General features: G+C 40.5%; 1 protein-coding gene and 1 long non-coding RNA gene across 3 annotated transcripts in view; one reads left to right on the plus strand and one right to left on the minus strand.

Annotated features, from left to right (window-relative positions):
- The window catches only part of LOC140427039 (uncharacterized), a 23,862-nt gene extending 15,265 nt beyond the window's left edge, over window positions 1-8,597 (minus strand). The window contains exons 1-3 of one of the 2 annotated variants that reach the window (XR_011948368.1): window positions 8,414-8,597; window positions 7,588-7,661; window positions 5,821-5,925 (exon numbers count right to left, since the gene is read on the minus strand). This is a non-coding gene — a long non-coding RNA (uncharacterized lncRNA). Of the gene's footprint in view, window positions 1-5,820; window positions 5,926-7,587; window positions 7,662-8,413 lie in introns of those variants that run through there. The other variant, XR_011948367.1, reaches the window with a different exon arrangement.
- Window positions 6,627-19,064, plus strand: LOC140427038 (interferon regulatory factor 1-like). Its single transcript, XM_072512471.1, has 10 exons — window positions 6,627-6,766; window positions 8,217-8,318; window positions 8,873-8,972; window positions 9,587-9,763; window positions 9,850-9,899; window positions 10,002-10,137; window positions 10,958-11,101; window positions 13,612-13,658; window positions 14,776-14,959; window positions 17,917-19,064. Exons 2-10 carry the CDS (start codon window positions 8,232-8,234, stop codon window positions 18,018-18,020), a joined length of 1,029 nt encoding a protein of 342 aa, XP_072368572.1. The 5' UTR covers window positions 6,627-6,766; window positions 8,217-8,231; the 3' UTR covers window positions 18,021-19,064.
- The last annotated feature ends 3,839 nt before the right edge of the window (window positions 19,065-22,903 follow it).

Below are 22,903 nucleotides of genomic sequence, written 5' to 3' on the forward strand. Positions count from 1 at the left end.
CAGACCAAGGCAGGCCAGCAGCACGGTTCAATTCCCGTACCAGCCTCCCCGAACAGGTGCCGGAATGTGGCGACTCGGGGCTTTTCACAGTAACTTCATTTGAAGCCTACTTGTGACAATAAGCGATTTTCATTTTCATTTCATTAAGGAACTCAATTAGGGCAGAGGGGACTCGAGGCCCAAGGTCTCACTTACACCACATAACATTGTGCATGGGTTGGGGGGGGTGTGAGAGGGTGGAGAGCGGAATTTTATGACCGCTCCACTTGCAAACAGTCCAGCAGGGGTCCGGAAAATTCAACCTTCGATGTATGACAGGATATTTGCAGTGGAGTTGGATTATAGATTATCCTACTGCTAAAATCCAGTTGTGTAATCTAACCTGTACCCCAGCATTTCAAAGTGTGATTGTTGTAAGGAGGCATCTTTTAAGTTCGATCAAAAATTAATTGCTGATGATGAGGAATTTTGAAGATGTGTGAATTCCTGATTCCAAATCAAAAGAGTGTGAGAGGGCCATTTTAAAATTGTTTTATTTATACTTTTGACATCTTGTATTGTAATGGAAATGAGAATGTGGATCTCATCAAATTGTTGAAAATAACAGGAACATTATACTATGTAACTCGCTATTATTCTGCTGTGAAAAGTGTAGGTTGTGTATTTAAGAGAGGGCCGTATGTCCCCGGGCCAGAGTATAATTTTGTGTTGATTGCTCCAAATTCAGGCTGTTATCCATGCTTTTTAAAATGAGACACCTGAAGCCATTAGCAGTATTTCCTCTGACTCATTCAGGTCTATTAACGGTTGACTGGTCATAGCAGACTCCCAGGTCAGTACTCAAGTCAGACTGGCTTTTTAAAGTTTATTTTGTGTATAACATTTAAGTTTGCATTTGTCACAAATGCAGACATATACTTTCCCAGAAGGTCGAAAAAATCGAAATACAAAGGCAACCTATCATTCAAATGGAGAGAAACATCAGAGTGCTTCAGTGCAGAGGGATCTGGGTGGCCTCGTGCATGAATCTCAGAAAATTAGTTTGTAAGTACAGCAGGTAATAAGGAAGTTAAATGGAATTTTGCCTTTTATGGCTAAAGGAATACAGTATAAAAGCAGGGAAGTGTTCTGCAACTGTACAAGGCATTGGTGAGACCACATATGGAGTACTGTGCACAGTTTTGGTCCCCTTACCATAAAACCATAAGACATAGGAGCAGAATTAGGCATCGAGTCTGCTCCACCATTCAATCATGGCTGATATTTTTCTCATCCTCATTCTCCTGCCTTCTCCCCATCACCCCTGCTCTCCTTATTAATCAAGAACCTATCTAACTCTGTCTTAAAGACACTCAATGATTTGGTCTCCACAGCCTTCTGCGGTAAAGAGTTCCACAGTTACTTGAGGAGGGATGTAGTTGCATTGGAGGCAGTTCAGAGGAGGTTCACTAGATTGATTCCAGAGATGAGAGGTTTGTCTTATAAAGATAGAGCAGTTTAGGCCTATACTCTAGGGTTTAGAAGAATAAGAGGACATCTAATTGAGGTATATAAGATGTTAAAAGGTATTGACAAAGTAGACATGGTGCAGATGCTTCCTCTTGTGAGGGAATTTAGAATGAGAGGTCAGAGTTTTAGGATAAGGAGTAACAGATTTAAAACAGAGATGAGGAGAAATTTCTTCTCTCAAAGGGTCGTGAATCTGTGGAATTCCCTACCCCAGAGTGCGGTGGATGCGGGGATGCTGAGTAATCGCAGACTGACCCTCTCCTAACCCCGGCCAGCACCTCCTTTTGTGGTGAGGTTGGGCCTGCAAGCGGGCCTGATACCTCCCTCGAAAACCTCCTGTGAGATATTTAGAGAATGAGCTTATAATTGCACCAGGATTGGTATGCAGTGCATAAGATGCAAAATGTGGGAAGCTAAAGATTGCAATCGTGGTGAACATGTGTGTAGGGTGAGAGGGAGGAGCAGTGAAATGTGGTTTAGTATTTGTAGGAGAGCGAAACATAATGAAGGGTGTGATTAATGTGAGCAGTGAGGTGGTTGGTGTTGCAGCCAGACTGCCTCATTAGAAGTGTTGGCTGACAAAGAGGCTTCAGAGCCTGAAATCCTGTCTTCCAAACAGGTATACAGCTAATGGATAGTGAGGGTACTACAGGCTACATTCCCGAGTCATCATAATTAGCAAGCAACACAAATATTACGTGCTGCTTGAGACAACACGAACATGCTATGCTAACTTCACCCAATCAAATTGTATGCCTAAATGTTAAGTAAATAAGTCATTCCTTGTATAATTGTTGGCTCAGGAAACTTTACAAATTGAACTGCCCCTGTCAGTTTCGGCTTCAGTTCAGAAACACACACCATTTTCAAATTGTTTTCCGTGTGTATTGAAGTATGACCCACTAATGGCCCACTAATATTTAAAAATAAATCCAAACACCGGGAAATTAACTATCAGAACTATCTCACAAAATTTCACATTGTCAAACAAACAATTTTATTGTATGTACAGAGAAATTAAACAAAACAAGCGCACAAACGTGACTCTGTAGTTTATAAAACATATGCTATAAACTCAGCTCTATTTTTTACTTCCGCGCAAGAATTTCCTTATCTTAGGAAACCTTGAAAGTTCGTTCATTTTTCTGGGACCAACCCTGGAGGTTTGTCACAGCCCTCAGGAATTCACTTTAATATTCCTCATTGAACTGGCTCACTGAACTGCCTATTCAGTGAGGTAAAGATTTGATGGGGTCCTTCCATTAACATTTTGGCTATGTTACCCTCAACATGGTTTTTACAGGCCTCACAAATGTGAATGCCTCAGCTTCTTGTTAAAGTTGTCGGCAGATACTCAACTGCCCTCCCACAGCTTTCCAAACTAACTGCTGACTGCTTTCTGCCACACATGGCTCTGTGAGGAGCACTATATATTTCTACCAGTAGCTGCAAGGTAGAACAAATCTTTGAATTGCTTTCTCCACGCAAAATCCAAACTAAATAGAGCCCCACCTGTATTTCGTGCAGCGAACAATGAAGTTGTATTTTTTCTGCTTGAAATGTAGGCCTAATTGACTATCACCTTTTCTTGTCTCTCCCAATCTGTTAAAATGCAGCCTATACTAAAGCAAAGTGGCTACAGCCTCTGATCCCCAAACTGAACTACTTGCTTCTGTCAATAAACACACACTGAAAAGTTAAAGAAAGGGTCCTTCTACCCCATCTCCATGACAACGTGGCACACTTTGGGATGTTCTCAAACAGAAATGCAAATAAACTATTTTAGCTTCCATGCTCCTCTTTCATTCTGTAAGCCATATGAATAATTTATATTACTGATCAGATTTTACAACGCTTTATTGAGACCTCCTGTCTCCATTACAAGTTTAGAGATGAATCATTCAATGTTCATTTTCCCCTCTATTAATGAGATGACTTTGCAGGATAAACCCAAGTCAATTAAACCTTAGCTTCTTTACTTGGCCTTTACCTTAGAATTGCTTATCAGTTTGTTGCCCAAGCTTTTTCCATTTATATTACATTTAACATTTTAATCTCCAACCTAAAAGTTACAATCTAAATCACATGAATTATTTGGGTTTCCTTAGAGAAACCGCAGCAAAGGTTCACCAGACTGATTTGTAGGATGGCAGGATTGTCATAAGAGAAGAGATTGGGTTGACTAGGCTTGTATTCACTGGAATTTAGAAGAATGAGAGGGGATTTAGTTAAAACGTATAGAATTCTGTCAGGGCTGAACAGACTGGATGCAGGGACAATGTTTCTCCTGGCTGGGGTTCTAGAAAAGGAGTCACAGTCTCATTGTATGGGATTGGCCATTTAGTATTGAGATGAGGAGAATCCTCTTCATTCAGAGGGTGGTGAATCTGTGGAACTCTCTACTAAAGAAGGTTGTTGAGGCCAAGTCACTGAATATATTTAAGAAGGAAATAGACATTAGACTCTAAAGGCATGAAAGGATATAGGCAGAGCAGGGAGTGTTGTGTTGAGATAAAGGATCAGTCATGATCATATTGATAGGCAGAGCAGGCTCGAAGGGGCAAATGACTTACCTCGCTCCTATCTTCTATGTATCTACAAACTACACATTCGCAACACTATGTGGGCAATGTGATCCCTGGTCATGTGACATTTTCCAGAGGCGATCTGTTAGTAAAAATGAAAAAGCCACATCTGCATCTACAGATGTAGCTTTCAACTTATTACTTGCAGACCTGTGTGGATTCCTTCATAGTCAAATGATGTGCTGTTTTGTAAGAACATTTTATAATAATAATAATCTTTATTATTATTACAAGTAGGCTTTCATTAACACTGCAATGAAGTTACTGTGAAAAGCTCCTAGTCGCCACAATCCGGCGCCTGTTCGGGTAAACAGGGGGAGAATTCAGAATGTCCAATTCACCTTACAAGCACGTCTTTTGGGAATTGTGGGGAGAAACCGGAGCACCTGGAGGAATCCCACACAGATACGGGGAGAACGTGCAGAATCTGCACAGACAGTGACGCAAGTGGAAATCAAATGTGGGACCCTGGCGCTGTGATGCAACAGTGCTAACCACTGTGCTACTGTGCAGCCCAGAGTACAGAATTTTATTCTCCTGAAGTCCAGCTGTGTTCCATTAGGTCAACAAAGTTTAATTTCTGTTAATTCAATATGAACTCAGACCACACAGAATTTAATTGTCGTTTACTAGGGGAGTTTTGCCAATTGTCAAGTTTGGCTCACTTTTATGTGTACCTTGCAGGAAACAAATTGCTTCTATTCTCCTATTTTTATATATTACATATTGTGGTGAACGTATTATGGTAACCATTCAGCACTGTATTACATTGTACTATGCTGTTGCCCATGTGGGCTCCACCTATGGACCATTGTACTGTATTACACCGCTTGTATCATGTTGGTGCCCTCGTGGGCTCCGCCCTGGCTCCACCCCCTTGAGGGGAGGTATAGAGAGCAACTGTCCTGTAGGCGGCTCTCAGTGCAGAACAGTCGCAGGCAGGCACCGTTCTAGTTCATTAAAGCCACTGTTCACTTCAAATTTTATAAATTATACAATGAATGGTAGAACCCGCAAGAGTATTGAAAGTCAGAGAGATCTAGGAGTACAGGTCCACAGGTCACTGAAAGGGGCAACACAGGTGGAGAAGGTAGTCAAGAAGGCATACGGCATGCTTGCCTTCGTTGGCCGGGGCATTGAGTCTAAGAATTGACAAGTCATGTTGCAGCTGTATAGACCCTTAGTTAGGCCACACTTGAAGTATAGTGTTCAATTCTGGTCGCCACACTACCAGAAGGATGTGGAGGCTTTAGAGAGGGTGCAGAAGAGATTTACCAGAATGTTGCCTGGTATGGAGGGCATTAGCTATGAGGAGCGGTTGAATAAACTCGGTTTGTTCTCACTGGAACGACGGAGGTTGAGGGGCGACCTGATAGAGGTCTACAGAATTATGAGGGGCATAGACAGAGTGGATAGTCAGAAGCTTTTCCCCAGGGTAGAGGGGTCAATTACTGCGGGGCATAGGTTTAAGGTGAGAGGGTCAAGGTTTAGAGTAGATGTACAAGGCAAGTTTTTTACACAGAGGGTAGTGGGTGCCTGGAACTCGCTACCGGAGGAGGTGGTGGAAGCAGGGACGATAGTGACATTTAAGGGGCATCTTGACAAATACATGAATAGGATGGGAATAGAGGGATACGGACCCAGGAAGTGTAGAAGATTGTAGTTTAGTCGGGCAGCATGGTCGACATGGGCTTGGAGGGCCGAAGGGCCTGTTCCTGTGCTGTACATTTCTTTGTTCTTTGTTCTTTGTTCTAACTCTCTGTCTCGTGTGAATTGATGGTCGCATCACATATTGTGATGTAACAAAACAAGATCTCGGCAGCAATGGTAGCTGTGAATACAAAAGTAGCTTTTTTGAAGTTAATAAATAGTTGTATTGTATGTATGATTACCAGGAACAATAGGGACTCAACTTTAATACTGTGCAAGTATGAGTTAAAATCTCTCCCAAGGGGTCTACATGAGGTCGCATGAAACGAGTGCAATTTTCCATTAACAGGACCCTAACATTTTATTCGGTGAAGCCTCACAAACTTTAAGTTGCTGTTTTGTTTTTAAGTATATTTTTCTATTTAAGTGATACATTTAATGCCAGTATATATTTTATAAATGTTCAGATGTGAGAGATTTGTAATCTTTTGCAAGATTCATATTTTGTAGTATGCCACTGTGTAATTTGTGTTGTTTTGATTCACAAAACAAATATGTAGAATGATTTATTTATGCTGAAACTTAAAGGACTTGAGACAAATAGAAGTTGAATTATCAGAGAGACGAATCAACTGTGCAAAAATAGAAAGAACGTCACATAAATGAAGCTTTTATCAAAAAAATAATGCATGCTGTTGCATTATGTTAGTGCTTGTTTATCTATACTCCCTGCCGTGGCGGCGTACTTCCCCCATTCGCTGCGAAGCAATATAAACAGCATGATTTCCCCGAAATGATGAGAGCTACAGCCTTACCAATGGTGTCGCCCTTGTAATTTGGGACAGTTGCCAAGAGCTCTTATTGGCCAGTCGAGTCTATCATGAGCGTTAGTGGGAAATCCCGCGTCCTGTTTTGATTTTTAATGAAGCGATCAAGGTACTGAGAACCACAGAGCGAGTGAGGAGATCTTGTTGAACGGGTCGCCAAGAGCTGTACAGAGTTTCACACCGGCTGTACTTCAGGTAGCTGCTTTGCTGTTTTGTACATGGATGTAATGTAATGGACCTGCCCGCGTTGTACCGGATGCGCTTCAGGCACAAGTTTGCAACAATTGAAATGTCTGAGGAACTGTGCAAATTAATGAAATCCAAGAAAGCTAAATTTTAGGTCTAATTATAGAAGAAATGATCAAGGAATAATAATTGTCTTGCATTAGGTTGCAATCTATCCTGCAATAAGATTTTTAAAAATTATTAGAACTCCTCTATTATGTAAAGAGAAAGAGTTCAAATAATTATTGTAATGCACCTTCTGTACACTGGAACAATTTAACTAATCGGAACGGCGGAAGTAGTGAAGAAATAATAGCAGGGAAATAATTGAACCGAGCATCGTATTTGTCAAGTTTTTGATCATGCAATAATAATCATTAATTTAAAAATATATATTTTTGGTGATAATTTAATATTGGATTTACAGCAAGCTGTTATTTTCCTTAATTGGGTTTAAGACTTAGAGCTGTGCAGCGTGGGATCTCAGTACCGTGTATGTTAAAAGGCGCTTCAATTAAGACACTTTGCAAAATTTAAGACGTCTACATGCAAATAAAACCCGCACGTATGTGGTTTGCGCTTCATGCATGCGGCTTTGTCGTTTGCAGTCGCAAAAAATTATAAAGTTGGATGGACATTTTAAAAAGGAAGCATGCATGATATTGTACATTAAAGTCTTGAAATTTCACAGGTTGACGGTTAAACTTGTTTGTTGACAGTGTCCTACTGCTGAAAAGCGGGAGGTTTATTTTTTTAATAGCTCTCCGGATTCCACTGTGGGCCACACTCACAATTCAGGAAGCACCGCCCTTCCGTGTCTAATCGCCTCACGTCGCCTCATGTCCGCCTAGTGGCATAACCCGTCCTGCATTTGATGAAATAACACGTACACACACTCAGATAACCTTTCAAAGTATTAGAGTTCAATTCTACTGCAATAAATTCTTTGAAAACGAGACAAGTAATGTTAAGAGTGGCTAAAGTCTACATATAACGCTATAGACACACCCCAACAAATCTGACTCGCTTAGAATTGAATTTTGGAAATGCAGTCTTTGAATAACACAACTGATCCCTTGTAGGCAATATTTTAGGTCGGGGAAACTTCATCGCAGTTGTCAGCTCAATCAAATGACAATGAGAGTTTAGGTCAGTGAGAACTGCACGGCTTTTTGACTAATAAAATTCGCTTCCCATCCAACACATGGGGACTTCCCAACAGAGAACTGAGCGGCCGAATAAGAAATAGAAGTGTGCCAAAATTTTCCCCTCCCGGGTGCATTTGCCAGTCACACAATGCCGTTGTCCTGACTACTCAACCAACTCAACTACAGACCAGAGAAATGGGCATTTTCCTGGGGTAATGCAAGGATCAGTGCTGCCTGTGTTGCAGATATTAACATTTTGCTTATTTTTCCAGTACTCTTCTCAAAATATGCCTGTGGCAAGAATGCGTATGAGATCTTGGCTGGAATTACAGATAAATTCTAATGCAATTTCTGGATTGGATTGGATTAATAAGGCAAGTGCCTATTGTTTAACGTAATGCTTTCCACAGATGCACAACTCTGAAAAATTAATTAACATTGAAATAATATTTCTGTATATTTTACTCACAAATGGGTGATTGCAAGTGGAGGCATTTCTTCCTCCCACTCTGCAAAGGGTACAAACCCTTTGTCCTTTATGACTTGGAAGAGGTGGGAAAAGAGGTTTGGATTCTCTTGCTTCTGTGCAGCTTTTGCAGTGAAACATGTGACCACATCACATGCTTGAAACAATCTGGGTGACAAAACCACATTGTGTTACCTGGAAAATACAATACATAGGGGTAGAACAGTAAAGTATTTCAGCATTGCATAATCTGTTAATGCAAACTCTCTGATCTGAAATGTTGAGTTCTTGATTCATAGAATTTATTGACTAGACACGTCTTGATGGCATACCCTGGCTGGATAACCACCACTTTTCGTGCCTGAAAAACCATGACTGTTACTGCTGGATTACTGACTTTAATTTATCTGCCACTATTATTAAGTGATCACATCAACTTCATTTATTCCATTGAAAATGCAGGAAAAGAAGATGTTCCAGATTCCATGGAAACATGCTGCCCGCCATGGATGGAGCATGGAAACAGATGCCAGTCTTTTCAGAAACTGGGCTATACATACAGGTAGAGAACATTATTCTTGCCTTCACATTGGTGCATGCATATAGAACTTTTTTATTACACAGTTTGTGAACTAACAAATCAAAGTTCTGTATGAAAAATAGTCTGATAATACTGTCCTCTCTGCAAGTCAGTCCTGTTAAGATCACCTACAAATATCCAACATTGTCTCCATAGCTAAATGTAGATGAAACAAATGATAAATCTTGGCATTGGCCAAAGCTGATTTTACAAAAGAAGCATGCAGATATATTTGATCCAATCTGATTTTGGATGATCCTTGTGCAAGGCCTACTTTCTCGTCACATTGCCTTTGGCTTTGCAGCACATTTTAAAATGACAGGTTCTGTGATCTGCTGTTACAATCTGAGGCCTTAAATTAACTCATCTTCAATTTGCTATTGCTACTTCAGTACGGACAGCAGATCATTTCCATTTCCATACATCAAAAACACACTGTAGAGTGAACGCCAGAAACATGGAATGGTTTGAAGATTGAAAATATTTAAGCGGTTTTTCTTTAGTTGATGATCATTGTCAAATTACCAAATTTGGAAATCCAATCTGAATGCCCATGTATGCCCAGTTGTCTTAAAATTCTTCCATTTTTTTTGCAGGGAGGTTCAGACAAGGAATAGATTTACCTGAGCCTAAAACATGGAAAGCCAATTTCCGTTGTGCCATGAATTCACTGCCTGACATAGAGGAAGTGAAGGACAGGAGTGTCAACAAAGGCTCCAGTGCTATTCGAGTGTACAGAATGCTACCACCTCTTGACAGATCAAATCAAAAAGGTACTTGAGCCCCCTGTTTTTCTTCATACTTTGAAAGTGAAATAAGAGCATAGAGTACTTAGATCCATGGTTTTGTTTTTCGACAGAAAAGAAGTCTAGGTCATCCAAAGATTCAAAATGCAAGAGCAGGAAAAGGGTCAGTACATGGGTTACTCTTTATACAAATGATTTCAATCAAGTATAACATTTTGCAACTATTTCTGTTTAAACAAAACATGATTTCTTTATATCTTTGTAGGATATTAAGTCAAAGGTCAAACTAGAAGCACAAGAATCTGTTGCACCTAAACTACCAATTGATCACACCACATACACTGCACCAGAACAGTGTGCATCACAGGAAATGGTGGTTGACAGCACAGTAAATATAGGAGGTGAGAAACTGAAAAAAACTGTTCGTCTAGGCATCATTACAAAACCACTTTAAAAATTAACATTATTTTTGCAGCATACAAGCTTTTAAGAGAACCGTTTGATGCTCTGCGATGTTATTTTAACTCTTTAGAAATAAACTAAATCCAGGGACGGCACGTGGCATGGTGGCTAGCACAGCTGCCTACAGCGCTGAGGATCCGGGTTTGAATCCCGACCCTGGGTCACTGTCCATGTGGAGTTTGCACATTCTCCCCGTGTCTGCATGGGTTTCACCCCACGACCCAAAGATGTGCAGGTTGGGTGGATTGGCAATGCTAAATTGCCCCTTAATTGGAAAAGAAATAATTGGGTACTCTTAAGTTTAAAAAAAAAAACTAAATCGGTTTATAAAATGGCACTAGTTTCACCCAAGAAGCAACCTTCCTGGTGTAAGCATAGCCATTGAGAAATGGCAGACTACTCAGTATGCTGAGCCAGAGAATCACCATTCAGTTCAGTGGACAGTCTTTCTGTATGGGATCTTTCCCGCAGGAGACACTGTAAAGCAATCATGAGCGGGATTCTTTATAATATTTTATCTCTAGCCCGGTGATATTGTGGCCAACTGTAGCATAATACACTGAATTTCCCAGAACAGCATAAAAAGCAGCTTGGAAAATTTGTCATTTAGTATTGGTTAAGCTTTGCTTCTATAGAAAAGAAATAAGTAGCTTTTTCTCAAACTGCATACCCTATGAGTGTTAGCTGGTAGTATGATGATGAACATGTCACACACTTGCATTGTTGAACTTATTTTCTTTGCTCTCATTTTTGCGACAGAATTCTCTCCATCGGAATCATGCTCAGCGGAAGACCATCTGACTGATTGGACTATGAATGAAATAGTAGGAGAATCTGAAGATCAGGTTGTCAGCACATGTGAGCTGTACGCATTTCAGATCTCTCCCATGCCCTCCCCTGCAGGTTAGTACAAGATGCTCAAATGCAGCCAGTTTCTGAGCTTCTGAATATTTCCATCTCTTGAAAGGTACCTTGGAGCCATTTAACAATGAACTACTTTCCTTGGGATTCTTCTATCGGTACAGAACATCAGTGATAGGAACCATTTGGCATCCCGAGCCTGTTCTTCTATTCAATACAATCATGGCTGTTTCTAAACCTCAACTGAACCTTCCCTCAACATCCCCACATCCCCCTCCAGAATCCAATAGTGCATCAGTCTCGGCCTGAATGCACTCAATTATTGGGCCTCCACAGCCCCTTGTAGATGCAAATGAGATGCAATTATCTCTAAATTTGCAATTTGGACTTCTAGTATTTTCCGCAGCATTATCCTTGTTCCACTCAAATCTTAATCCGCTGAGGTTTTGAGGTTCAATCATGCATGTTATGCACTGGAGGTTGCCATGTATCGGAAGGTGGTGGCGTAGTGGTATTGTCACTGGTCTAGTAAACCAGAGACCTGGAGTAACGCTCTGAGGATCCAGGTTCGAATCCCACCACTGCAGATGGTGAAATTTGAATAAAATAAAATAAATAATTGGAGTTAAAAGTCTAATGATAAACATAAAACTATTGTCATAAAAAACCCATCTGGTTCACCAATGTTCTTTAGGGAAGGAAATCTGACCTATATGTGACTCCAGATCCACTGTGATGTGGTTGACTCTTCACTGCCCCCTCAAGGGCAATTAAGCATGGGCAGTAAATACTGACACAGCCTGCGATGCCCACATCCCATGAACTAATGTAAAAAAATAATATTGCCCCTGGGGATCTTTGCCTTTCGAGAATGGTCTCAAAAGTATTTTAAATGGCAATGCTGCAATCTCTCTCTTACACTGTACAACTTTCCCTTTTTACCTGCTGGTTGCTACACGTCACAATGATCTAAAATGTAAAGTGTCAATCAACTCTCAGGGAAGATGATTTTAAATCAGCAATTCAGCATCCTGGGGAGGTCACTAGGGATAATCTGAAGTTCCATTACTATATGATACATTGTATCATTACTTTTCTACACTATATTGCACAACTCTCTGTATAAATGCCTAAGCAGCATTAACTTCTAAGCACAAGTAAAAACAAAGAATTTGTATAGCGACTCATGACATCCTAAAAAAAACTAATTGAAGTACCCCTTGAAATGTAGTTACTGAAGTAATGTATGGGAATCCAATAGTAAATTTGCATACACGGTGCCACAATCCGTATCGATGCAACCAGATTATTTGTTTTCGAGATGTTGGTTGGGGGAAGGTACTGGCCTGGACACCTCCCTTACCCTTATTCAAATAGTGTCATGGGATACTTTGCAATCACCTGGGAGAGCAGACAGGGCCTTAATTTCCAGCAAGCTGGAACCTTTGGCAGTGCAGTAGTCCCTCAGCACTGTCTTACATGCTCAAGTCTCTGGAGTGGTGACTGAATCCACAACCTTTTGACTTGGAGGTGAGAGTACTACTAACAGTCAGCCAAGGCTGACTGATACATTTTAGTGCAGAATAAACCATGTTTAAGTGATTCTGAGAAACACTGTAGCAAGGTATCTAGCTACCATCTCCCAGGTTGCCAATAATATTCAAATTGAAATACACTTTTCAGTTAGCAGTGAGCAGCAAAAATAATGCAAAGTGAAACCTCAGAATCCACTTTTAAAAGTTGTGTTTTGTGGATCCCAACATTCTCATCACGTGCCTCCCACAGTCTAGGTTTAGTTTGTTTAGTTTGAAAGAGAAATAATAAAATATCTGTCAGATCTGGTTTGATATATTTTCCCAAAATGCAAAATTTGCCAGCAATATTTGCATAGGTAAATGAGAATTCTGATGTATGAGGCTAAGCCTTTTCTAGTTCAATGGAAATATTCTAATGCCGCAGTGCTGCTTTGCACACAGTCCCCCAGAAATACAGCTCTACTGTCACATTTTACTAAACCTTAAAATTAGACCCTCACTCACTATCCTCACCATGTAACTCTTTTAAGCCCCTCTTTCTTAGAGCATTACAATTTTATAATTACTTTCTCTATTTATGGACTGTTTATTATTCTGATTAGTTTGAGACCGGGATTCTATGATGATGAAGATGGTGGTGGAGGAGTATTATTGCATCTATACTTTGTACTTCAGAAATAATTTCTGTTAAACAAAACACTTAAAACATTGTCTTCTGAAAGAGGTGACAATCAGTACTAAGAAATCACAATGAATTGAATTTCCCCAAAATAAGTTACCTATGTATCAGATTTAATTTAACAGTGTTTTTCTGTTTTACATTTGTATTCAGCATTAATGTAATCCAAACTTTAAAGCATGTTTAAAAACCTTTTCTTAAGAAGAATGGAACAGAGTACTTGCCTGTACGGAATGTATTTGTCTTGGTAGGGGTGAGGAGGGAAACGCGTTGCTCTGTAGCATGATTTGGATATCCACTGCTTTTGTACTGAATTTGCTTCGTTTTGTTCTTCACAGCAACCAGTGCAGCAGACAGCTTTCTCACGACAGATGACGTTGCCGAGGTTAGTAGATGCAGCCGAATGTACTGTGAAAATGATGCATTGTGGTACATGGAAAGCTCAATGTAATTTCATCTGTTTTGTGGCCATTAAATTTAAAAATAATAATCGAGTTCAAACTCGCCTTATGGCTGGAGAAGTCAGTGTTGCTGAGTGAGTCACTTTCTTTTCCTGCTTACTTTTATCTGTTCTTGTCTCCTAGTCACTTTGGGTTACCCACTGCCCAGAGCTGAGAGCTGATTGGGCAGCTTTTTTGCCAATCTGCTACTTTCTTGATTCGAGTGTTCTGATTGTGTTCGATGGATGGTTTCATGATTTGTGACAAAGCACACTTTCATAAAGCACTGTCATACTTCAAGAAAACATTTTAGTGAAAAGTTCTGTTAGTGATTGAGCTTTTTTACTTGTTGCTTGGTCGAAGAAAGGATCACTTGACATAAATCTCGAAATCTAGTCACTCAAAATTGTTGTACAATTCATAAGTGAAACCCTCCTTGCTACTTTCACTTTGGAATCATTTCTACAAACACTTTTGACTTCAGGTATAAAAATTTGGTTGAATTCCGACCGTCCACTCTTAACTATGAAATTTGTCTTTCCATGGTACTCAATCTGCCAAAAAGACCACTATTGACTTGTAACACCCACACTATAAGTTGCAGAAATATTTCATCTTTATACTCTTATGTCAATCGTAGCCGGTCTGGTTAATTTAGCAGTGAATCACCCCGTAACTCTCACTGCTCAATTATAGCGTCTGTGCCAAAACAATAAATTTTAAAAAAAACTTACATAATGTAATTCTGCTAAAGCGAGAAAAAAAAAGATTGTCATCCCTGCTCATTGGTGACTAATTTCCTAATTATAAACTCCTTATAGTTTCTAAACACCTATGTAGGTGTCCATATTCTTTTAAAATGTCTTTGGAAAATAAAGTTTGATGAGAATGCATGACAGTGAATCACAAGAAAATTGTAACATTAAAACTGTAATGCAGAGATGTTTAGCATTGAGTTAGTAGCAAACACTGGTGATTCTGTCATGGGACTGAGGATAAATTAATATGAGTAAAGTTTTGACGGACTCATATTTTATTTTAATGTTGCCATTTTTTTTTTAGATGGCAAACGAAATGATTCAGGAACCCTGTCAATGGGAGCACAGTAACATTGAAGGGAAAGGCTATCTCAGCAACGTAATGGGAACAATGCCACTAACATTTTTCGAGAGTGATGCCAAATCCAACGAGCAAGAAACAACATCGCACTTGACATTGCAGGATGGCAGTTGGCCAAATTCAACAGGTATCATCTTTTGCATTTTAAGACTTCTGTTCTTTATCAGCACTATTCTACTGTACAGAGATTTCGAATTAAATAGTAGCAACAAATTAATTCTCGCCAAAATTCACAGGAAGATGGAGCATGTCTGGGGAGAGAAACCTAGAAATCACATGAAATGGATGTCCAGGCAAATTTAATTCCCGGACCTCATTGTAATTTTCTTTTAATTCACTCAGGGGATGTGGGCGTTGCTGGCTGAGTCAGCATTTATTGCCCATCCCTAATTGTCCTTGAACAATTTGGTTTGTAAGGCCATTTCAGAGGGCATTTGAGAGTCAGTCACATTTCTGTGGGTCTAAAGTCACATGGAGACCAGGTAAGGATGGACGGCAGACTTTCTTCCCTAAAGGACATTAGGAAAAGCCCCCAAAGGAAATTTTATATCATGTTTCCCACCAGTCAGCTGAGCAGATTTATCGGCTAGCCAGCGACTGGGTGATAAAGGGCTATGGTCAGCTCATCAATTCTTAGTGGGGGGAGGGAAGGAATAGCTTGAGTCGACTGGGAGCAATTGTGGGGCAGAAGGTGCGGTGGGGGGAGGGAGAGGAGGGATCAGGAGGGAAAGGTGGAGGCACATTTGGGATCATGGATTTAGGAGTGTGGTAATTTTATCAGTTGTGATAGAAGATTACCTTGAGGAGCTCAGGTGACATTCCTGCTCGCCGGCCCAAAGACAGCATTCTAAAAACGCCTCACCTGTTTGATTCATTGTTCTCTGTCTCATCTCCACATGGCTGCTATGTTTTTGAACTCAGGAAAACTGGGCTAACCAGATTCCTGACCTGATTTAAATATTAAAATCAGATGTCTTGTCTTTTGTTTGTGAGACACAGAGAAACTCCACATTCCACTGCCATACAAACAGTGACACATGTGTCAGCAGCTGATTGGAAATGTGCAGGCATTGTGCCTTTTTAAATTAACCAAAAGTGTGCAGGACAATGGTACCCTGTTCCATTCTCTCCATGCAATGCCTTGACCAGTCAACTTGTCAACAAATCTTTTCTCATGTAGTATAAATTGTTGCTCCCTGGGCAGCACGGTGGCGCAGTGAGTAGCACTGCTGCTTCACGGCGCCGAGGTCCCAGGTTCGATCCCGGCTCTGGGTCACTGTCTGTGTGGAGTTTGCACATTCTCCCCGTGTTTACATGGGTTTTGCCCCCACAACCCAAAGATGTGCAGGCTAAGTGGATTGACCACGCTAAATTGCCCCTTAATTGGAAAAAATGAATAGCGTACTCTAAATTTATAAAAAAATATAAATAAATTGTTGCTCCCTTTTAAATTTGGCATTCTCATGGCTGCTCTGACGAGTGCAAGATGAAAAACTTCAACAGCGTGTCTCTTTTTTCAGCAGTATCCATGTTTCTATTTATAAAGAGATTCTTCATAAATCACCAATATTCATTGATTGGTTTAGCGGGAAGCTTTCAGAATTGGCTACACCTCTGAAACAGCCTCCTCCGAAAGCACAAGGCTTTCCATAATAAAGCCGGAGAATGCTAGAAATGAGAGCAGGTCAAGTAATATCCAAGGAGAAAGATACACAGTTAACGTTTCAAGTTGATGACCTTTCATCTTACATCTCTCTCCATGAATGCTGCCCAGACGTGCTAAGCAAGTCCAGCATTTTCTGCCATTATTTCAGATTTCCAGCTTCTGCAGTAACTTGCTCTTCAGGCAATGTCTGCCATATATGGTCACTGAGGAAAAGGTCATCAAGGGTTGGATGCTCTTGCTATGTCAAATTTTGTGACATATTCTTCTAAGTAGTTTTCTAGATTATCTAAAGCTAATTGCAGTAGTAGTGGCACCTCTGTGTTCCACTCAGGAAAGTGCCAATCCAGGGCCCTTCGCTGTGTATCAATACCCTGTTCAAAGTTGCTCAAGTATAGTTCAAATAGCTGCTAGTTCATTGCATGATTGGATCTTATAGGCATGAATGAAGGGGAAAAAAAGACTTAGTTGTTAACTTCACTGATAAAATAGCAATTTGTCTACAAAAAGCAGCTTCTGTATTGAGTTTGTGCAGTAAATAGATGTCTGTGGTTGAATGTCTGTATTCAACTGAGTGTTTCCTGGTTCCATTCCTTCACCCACACACTTATTCTCACAACACCGGCAGTTTTTCTTGTGAAATGGAATCTGATTGATCAACAAATGTAATTAAACTATCAATTACTCTCCCTGTGTCTGCATGGGTCTCACCCCAAACAACCCAAAAGATGTGCAGGGTAGTTGGAATGGCCACGCTCATTTGTTCCTCTCATTGGAAAATAGGAATTGGACTCTTTAAATTAATAAAACAAACTATCAATGAAAAATAATTTAATGTTTCACACATATTGGCTGGAATTCCCCGTCCGCTGACGCCGGTGGGATTCCCTGGTCTTGCTGCAGTGAATGGAGCTTTGATTGAGCGCCAAATTCTCTGTTCTCGCTGGCAGCGGTGGCGAGGCGAACTCAGGTCGGAGAATCTCGGTTGTTAACTATTCAATCCAAAATCCTAAAGGTTTATTCGAAAGCCATGTTTTAAGTCCATTAGTTGTTGACAGCCTTGGAAAAGGTGGCATTTTCCTCATTCATGGGTAAAGGAGGAAACATGTGACAATAAACACATCCAATCCAACAGAGTAGAAATCTCGCTGCAGTGCGCAGATTTTTTGGGGGGCTATGCCCATTTTCACCACCCCTGATGTGATGAGAGTGGATCTTTAGATGTCATTACTGACTCGAATCTTAAACAAAATGTTTCCTGTTTGCTTTAGGCTGTTTTAAAGCATAGAACCCGAGAGGAAGAGATGGGTGAGAAATGTCAGGAAGAGTACAGAAATAATTTTCTATGAATTTCTTGGCTTGTGCTGATGAATTGGTTTTATTGCAAGCCTCACAAATGGTGTTGTTAATATTCCTTTCAGGTGAATTTGAATTGAGGCTTCATACAGACTTCAGAGGAGTAGACCTTGTCAGCTGGCTCGAATCAGCAAACTGGCCAACTGGAGCTCTCATCAGTTGCACTTGAAATAAGACTGTGGTGAAATAGAGTGGAGTGCATTATGTACATAGAATTTTACTCCCTGCCTTCTATATTTTATTACCATTGAGACTTTCAACTGCTATCACATCAGCCATAACTGCAAGGTTCCATCTGTCACCGTGAGAAACTATACAGAACAGACCTTTGAAGACGTGTTTGTGATACTGTTTTAAACCTGTTTGACTCATGCTTGAAGAGAGCAAATAATGCCCACCACGCAGGAAAGCCCAATTTCAGTGAGGCTAGGAATGATGTTTTGTGTTTGAGCAACATCCTTAACATGTTTACTGCGACGTGAGATCAAGCACTTTTAATTAAATATCTAATTTTGTCACCCTCAGTTCTGTTGACCAAGAGGACATTTTTAACACACCAATAAGGTAGAAATTAGGATGAGGGGCCAGCAAGACAAAAGTATTTTGGAAACAAATGAGATATTGTCAACAAGCAGTGACTTGTCTGCAGTGTGTGGCATTTTCATGGCAAAGAAGAAAGCAATTTCACAGACACAATTTTTTTGTTTAACTGTATATATGTATTAACATATAAAATTCATGCAATCTTGAATATGCTCATTTTAAAAAAATCATGAAAGGGATCCATCAGCTAAAAATAAAGGAAGTAGCATAACTGAAGCATAGAATAATTGCTATCTCAACTGTTTATTCAATGTAAAAATTCTGTACATATTATTTGCCCCAAAAAGCTTCTGCTAACACTGGAATTGAGTTGCTTTGGAAGTTATGCTGTAGTGTCTTGTGCAGGTGAAGGTGACTCATTGATGACTTCTGTAAGCCACGCAGATAGATGGCGATGCCCAAATATTTAATTTGAATGTATTTTCCCCCATTATCTCTTTGTGTCTTTTCTTTCTGAATGTTTATAAATAACTTTGACTTTGATGTTTTGTTCAAAACTCCCGAGTTGTGAATATGTTTTAGAATTTGTATATTTCTAAATAATTTCTGTTGTGCCATTGGTACATAAAATATACTTTTGATAAATAATAAAAAAATTGATACATAAAAAGCGTTGGCCATAGATTACATAAACTAGGCTTGTTTTCGCTGGAATACATACATTTAAGGGGTGATATGCTTTCAGGTTTTGAAAGGAATTGATAGAAACGTTTTCTGCTATTAGAAGAATACAGGGAGACAGAACCTTAAAATCCAAGATAGACCATTCAGGAGGGAACTTGGAAAACACTTTACACAAAGGGTGGTAGGAGTGTTGCACTATCTCCACAAAAGGCACTGGATGATAGCTCAGTTAATCATTTTAAATCTGAAATTGATAGGATTTTGTTAGCCAAGGGTATCAGTGAACCTGGAGCTAAGACGCAGAGATAGAGTTCAGATGCAGGTCAACCTTGATTTAATGTAATGATGGATGGAGCTCAAGGGGCTACATAGTCTCTTCCTATGTCCTAATTAAATAATTGTGAACCATTATTTTTTACAACAGGAGTTAATATTTTACATTTATTTGTCACTTCATAGAAGTCTGATCTAGGCTTGCGTCAAAATCAGGAATTTATGGTGAAAAACTAATGATCAAATGGATAATGCCTGTTCTGTAATTAACAACTCTAATCACAGGAGAGCACTGTGTTACTTTTGAGTTGCAATTTTGTGAGAAGATTGTAAATTATGCAGAGAAAAGGTATTCTGGTTTGATTCTTTTAACAATAAGATGACTTGCCAGGTCTCTGCTGCTGCTGCTGAAAACATTGGCTTCTGACCAGCTGAATCAGTTATCCTGGGGAAATGGGCCAGTTTCTATTCGATGCTCCCCACAGACCTGCGTCTGAATTAGGGAACTTGTGTGAAGAACTAGCAGTGAAAACATTTTGAATGACTGGGTAGTTTTTGGTGTCCTTTAGGTCTCCCCAATGTAATCTGGAATTTCATTTTAACAGAAATGAGTAACTCTCTTCCTCTTCTTCCACCTATTCCCCATATCTGAGGTAAAATAAGTCTTTTTTCAGAAGGCAGCTTTTGCAAAATTACTTATGTTACATTTTCTCACTTCCACATCACACAACATTCCCAAGCAGGAGGGCAGTCTCAAACTAAATCTAGCATTTAGTTTAACTTGCTGTGTTGGACAGGTGTTAGCAAGGTCTTGGGCTCACAGACTGTCTAACTTCCCCCTGCATTGATTTCCACTGGTGTTTCTCTCATGTCACCAATCGGAAGAAGATTATGGCCGGGATTCTCCCTTCTGGGGACTAAGTCCCCACGTCAGCAGGAAAACTGGCGCCAACCACTCCAGCGTCAACAGCCCCCGAAAGTAAGGAATTCTCCGAACTTTCGGGGCTAGGTGGACGCCGGAGGGGTTGGTGCCGCTCCAGCCGGCGCCGAAGGGACGTCGGAGTTTGCATAGGCGCGGGTCGACCAGCGCGGTCTTGCGCATGCGCGAACCGGCTGGTGTATTTCCGCACGTGCGCAGGCCGGCCAGCGTATTTCCACACATGTGTGGGGATTCTCCTCTCTGTACCAGCCCCCGGGCAATATGGTGGAGCCCTACAGGGGCCCGGCGTGGAGGAAAGAAGTCCCCCCATGGAACAAGCCCGCCCACAGATCGGTGGGCCCCGATCGCGGGCCAGGCCAGTGTGGGGCCCCCCCAGGGTCGGATCCCCCCGAGGACCGCCCCCGCATACTCACCTGCCAGGTCCCGCCGTGTGTGAGGTGAGTAATTCACGCCGACTGGCCAAATCTGGACGGATGCTCCGCCCATCGGAGCCCGGAGAATCGGCAGGGGGGCCGCTGTCAATGGCGCCTGACCGGCATGGCGGGAATCCCGCCGTCACCTGAAAAATGGCGCCGAAGAATAGGGGAGTTGTCGTCAGGGCGGTGTGGCAGGATTCGCGCCTCTCCCCGGGGATTCTCTGACCCGGTGGGAGGTCGGAGAATCCCGGCCTATGTTTTTTTCACTGGGGGTTAGCATTTCATATGAAAGAATGATTCCATACTTTTTTTTTTCTCAGTTTGCTAGTTAGCTTACTTTGCAAACACATTTTGAGATCCCAATGATCGTTGGAAAGGTTACTGAATCCACAGAGTTGGTAGTCCTTTCACATTTCACTTTATCAACATCTGTGTTGACTTGAATAAGTAGAGAGCTGATAATGGCCAAACCCAATCAGCAATGATTACATTTTATCAATCGTCTTGACAGCATTTTTCACAAGTGCAGAAGTACCTTGATAACATTATGTTTTATGAAAGTACACTTTTAATGTCTGAACTCATCCATATTTAAAATATAATTAGAAATAGATTTATTGGGTGGCATGTGGCGCAGTGGTTAGCACTGGGATTGCGGCGCTGAGGATCAGGGTTCGAATCCTGGCCCTGGGTCACTGTCCGTGTGGAGTTTGCACATTCTCCCGATGTCTGCGTGGGTTTCACCCCCACAACCCAAAGATGTGCAGGTTAGGTGGATTGGCCACACTAAATTGCCCTTAAGTGGAAAAAAATAAATAAATAATTGGGTACTCTAAATTTATTTAAAAAAAGAAATAGATTTATCATTTATCTCTATCTTACCCATCCAGAGATTGGATAGTGAAAATGCCCTGGATTTCTAATCTACCAGAAAACTGTCCCTATCTTGTAATTTCTCATATTAATGGATGTTTCAGAAGTAGGTAACCTGCCTACCAACAGCTGCTGGCATTCGTGAACAAGGATTCTTCACCAATAATGGGGTTACTTTGAATAATATTAATGTATAGTTAGATCGAGTATAAACTGTGACACAGCTCTTTGTACATAGATTCACCCCCCCCCCCCCCCCCCCAAAAGTATCATGATTTATATTCTTCATGAATTGAAGATAAACACATTCAACACTTCTCAGGCATGGGTTATATTGAAACATATCCTCAGAATATACATGCTTATAGTGTGATCTGCACATGTAACTTCCTGGTTTCTAAATGCTTGCAAAGCAAGATATATTCTAGAATTAGCACAACACCATGGGAATTTAGGAACTAACTCAGGTTTTGAAGTATTATACTTCAAATTTTATGATGTAATTCATAAAACCAAATAGAAACTTTGAATATCTGGATAATTATATAACGGCTATCTACACGTATCTAGATTAAATGTTTTTGTTACAAAGAGAAGAAATACGACCGTTCTCACATTTGGAAGATTGCTGAAAGATCCTACTTTAGTTGTGCAGTACTTTACATGATTTAAAAATAGATCAACATGAGGTATCTCAAATGCAGACTACAGCCATCAGTATCAGACAAGATGACAAGTCAGATTCAAATGAAGAATACCCTTCAGATAATTTTGATCTCATACTTCCAGAATTCCAAACCAACTGCTTTCAGTATTGTCTATTGTCCATTTGTTTCCTAAATGTGGTGGCCCCCACCTCTCTTCTGGTCAATCAATTCATTAACAGTTGAGATATCTGATTTATCTAAGCATCCACGTACTCACCAATACTGTCTAGTTCTCAGATTATATCATCAGTTAGAATTACTGAATCACTGTATGGATACAACACAGAAAGAAGTCATTTAGCCCATCATCCCCATGCCAGGTCTCTGCAAAAACAGCCCATCTAGTCCACTCCTCGCTGAAGCCCTGCAAATTATTTCCCTTCAGATAATTGTCCAATATCCTTTTGAAAGCCAAGATTCATTTTGTCTTCACCCCACTCATAGGCAGTGCATTCCAGATTCTAAGCAATCACTGCATAAAAAGCTTTACCACAAATTGTCTTAGAGGTTTTTATTTACTATTCCCCCTCAGTTTGTGTCCTCAGGTTACCAATCCTTCAAACAATGCAAACAGTTCATCCCTATCTTCTCAGTTCAGACTCCTCATGATTTTAAA

The sequence above is a fragment of the Scyliorhinus torazame genome, chromosome 7, assembly GCF_047496885.1.
Source record: "Scyliorhinus torazame isolate Kashiwa2021f chromosome 7, sScyTor2.1, whole genome shotgun sequence".
Lineage (NCBI taxonomy): Eukaryota > Metazoa > Chordata > Chondrichthyes > Carcharhiniformes > Scyliorhinidae > Scyliorhinus > Scyliorhinus torazame.

Bases quoted from the DNA above. Each gene is read 5' to 3' on its own strand.
- LOC140427038 (XM_072512471.1), top strand. From the start codon at position 8,232: ATGCCTGTGGCAAGAATGCGTATGAGATCTTGGCTGGAATTACAGATA. The intron at 8,319-8,872 runs GCAAGTGCCTAT...TTGAAAATGCAG, and splicing joins GATTGGATTGGATTAATAAG to GAAAAGAAGATGTTCCAGAT. The intron at 14,960-17,916 runs GTATCATCTTTT...TATTCCTTTCAG, and splicing joins CAGTTGGCCAAATTCAACAG to GTGAATTTGAATTGAGGCTT.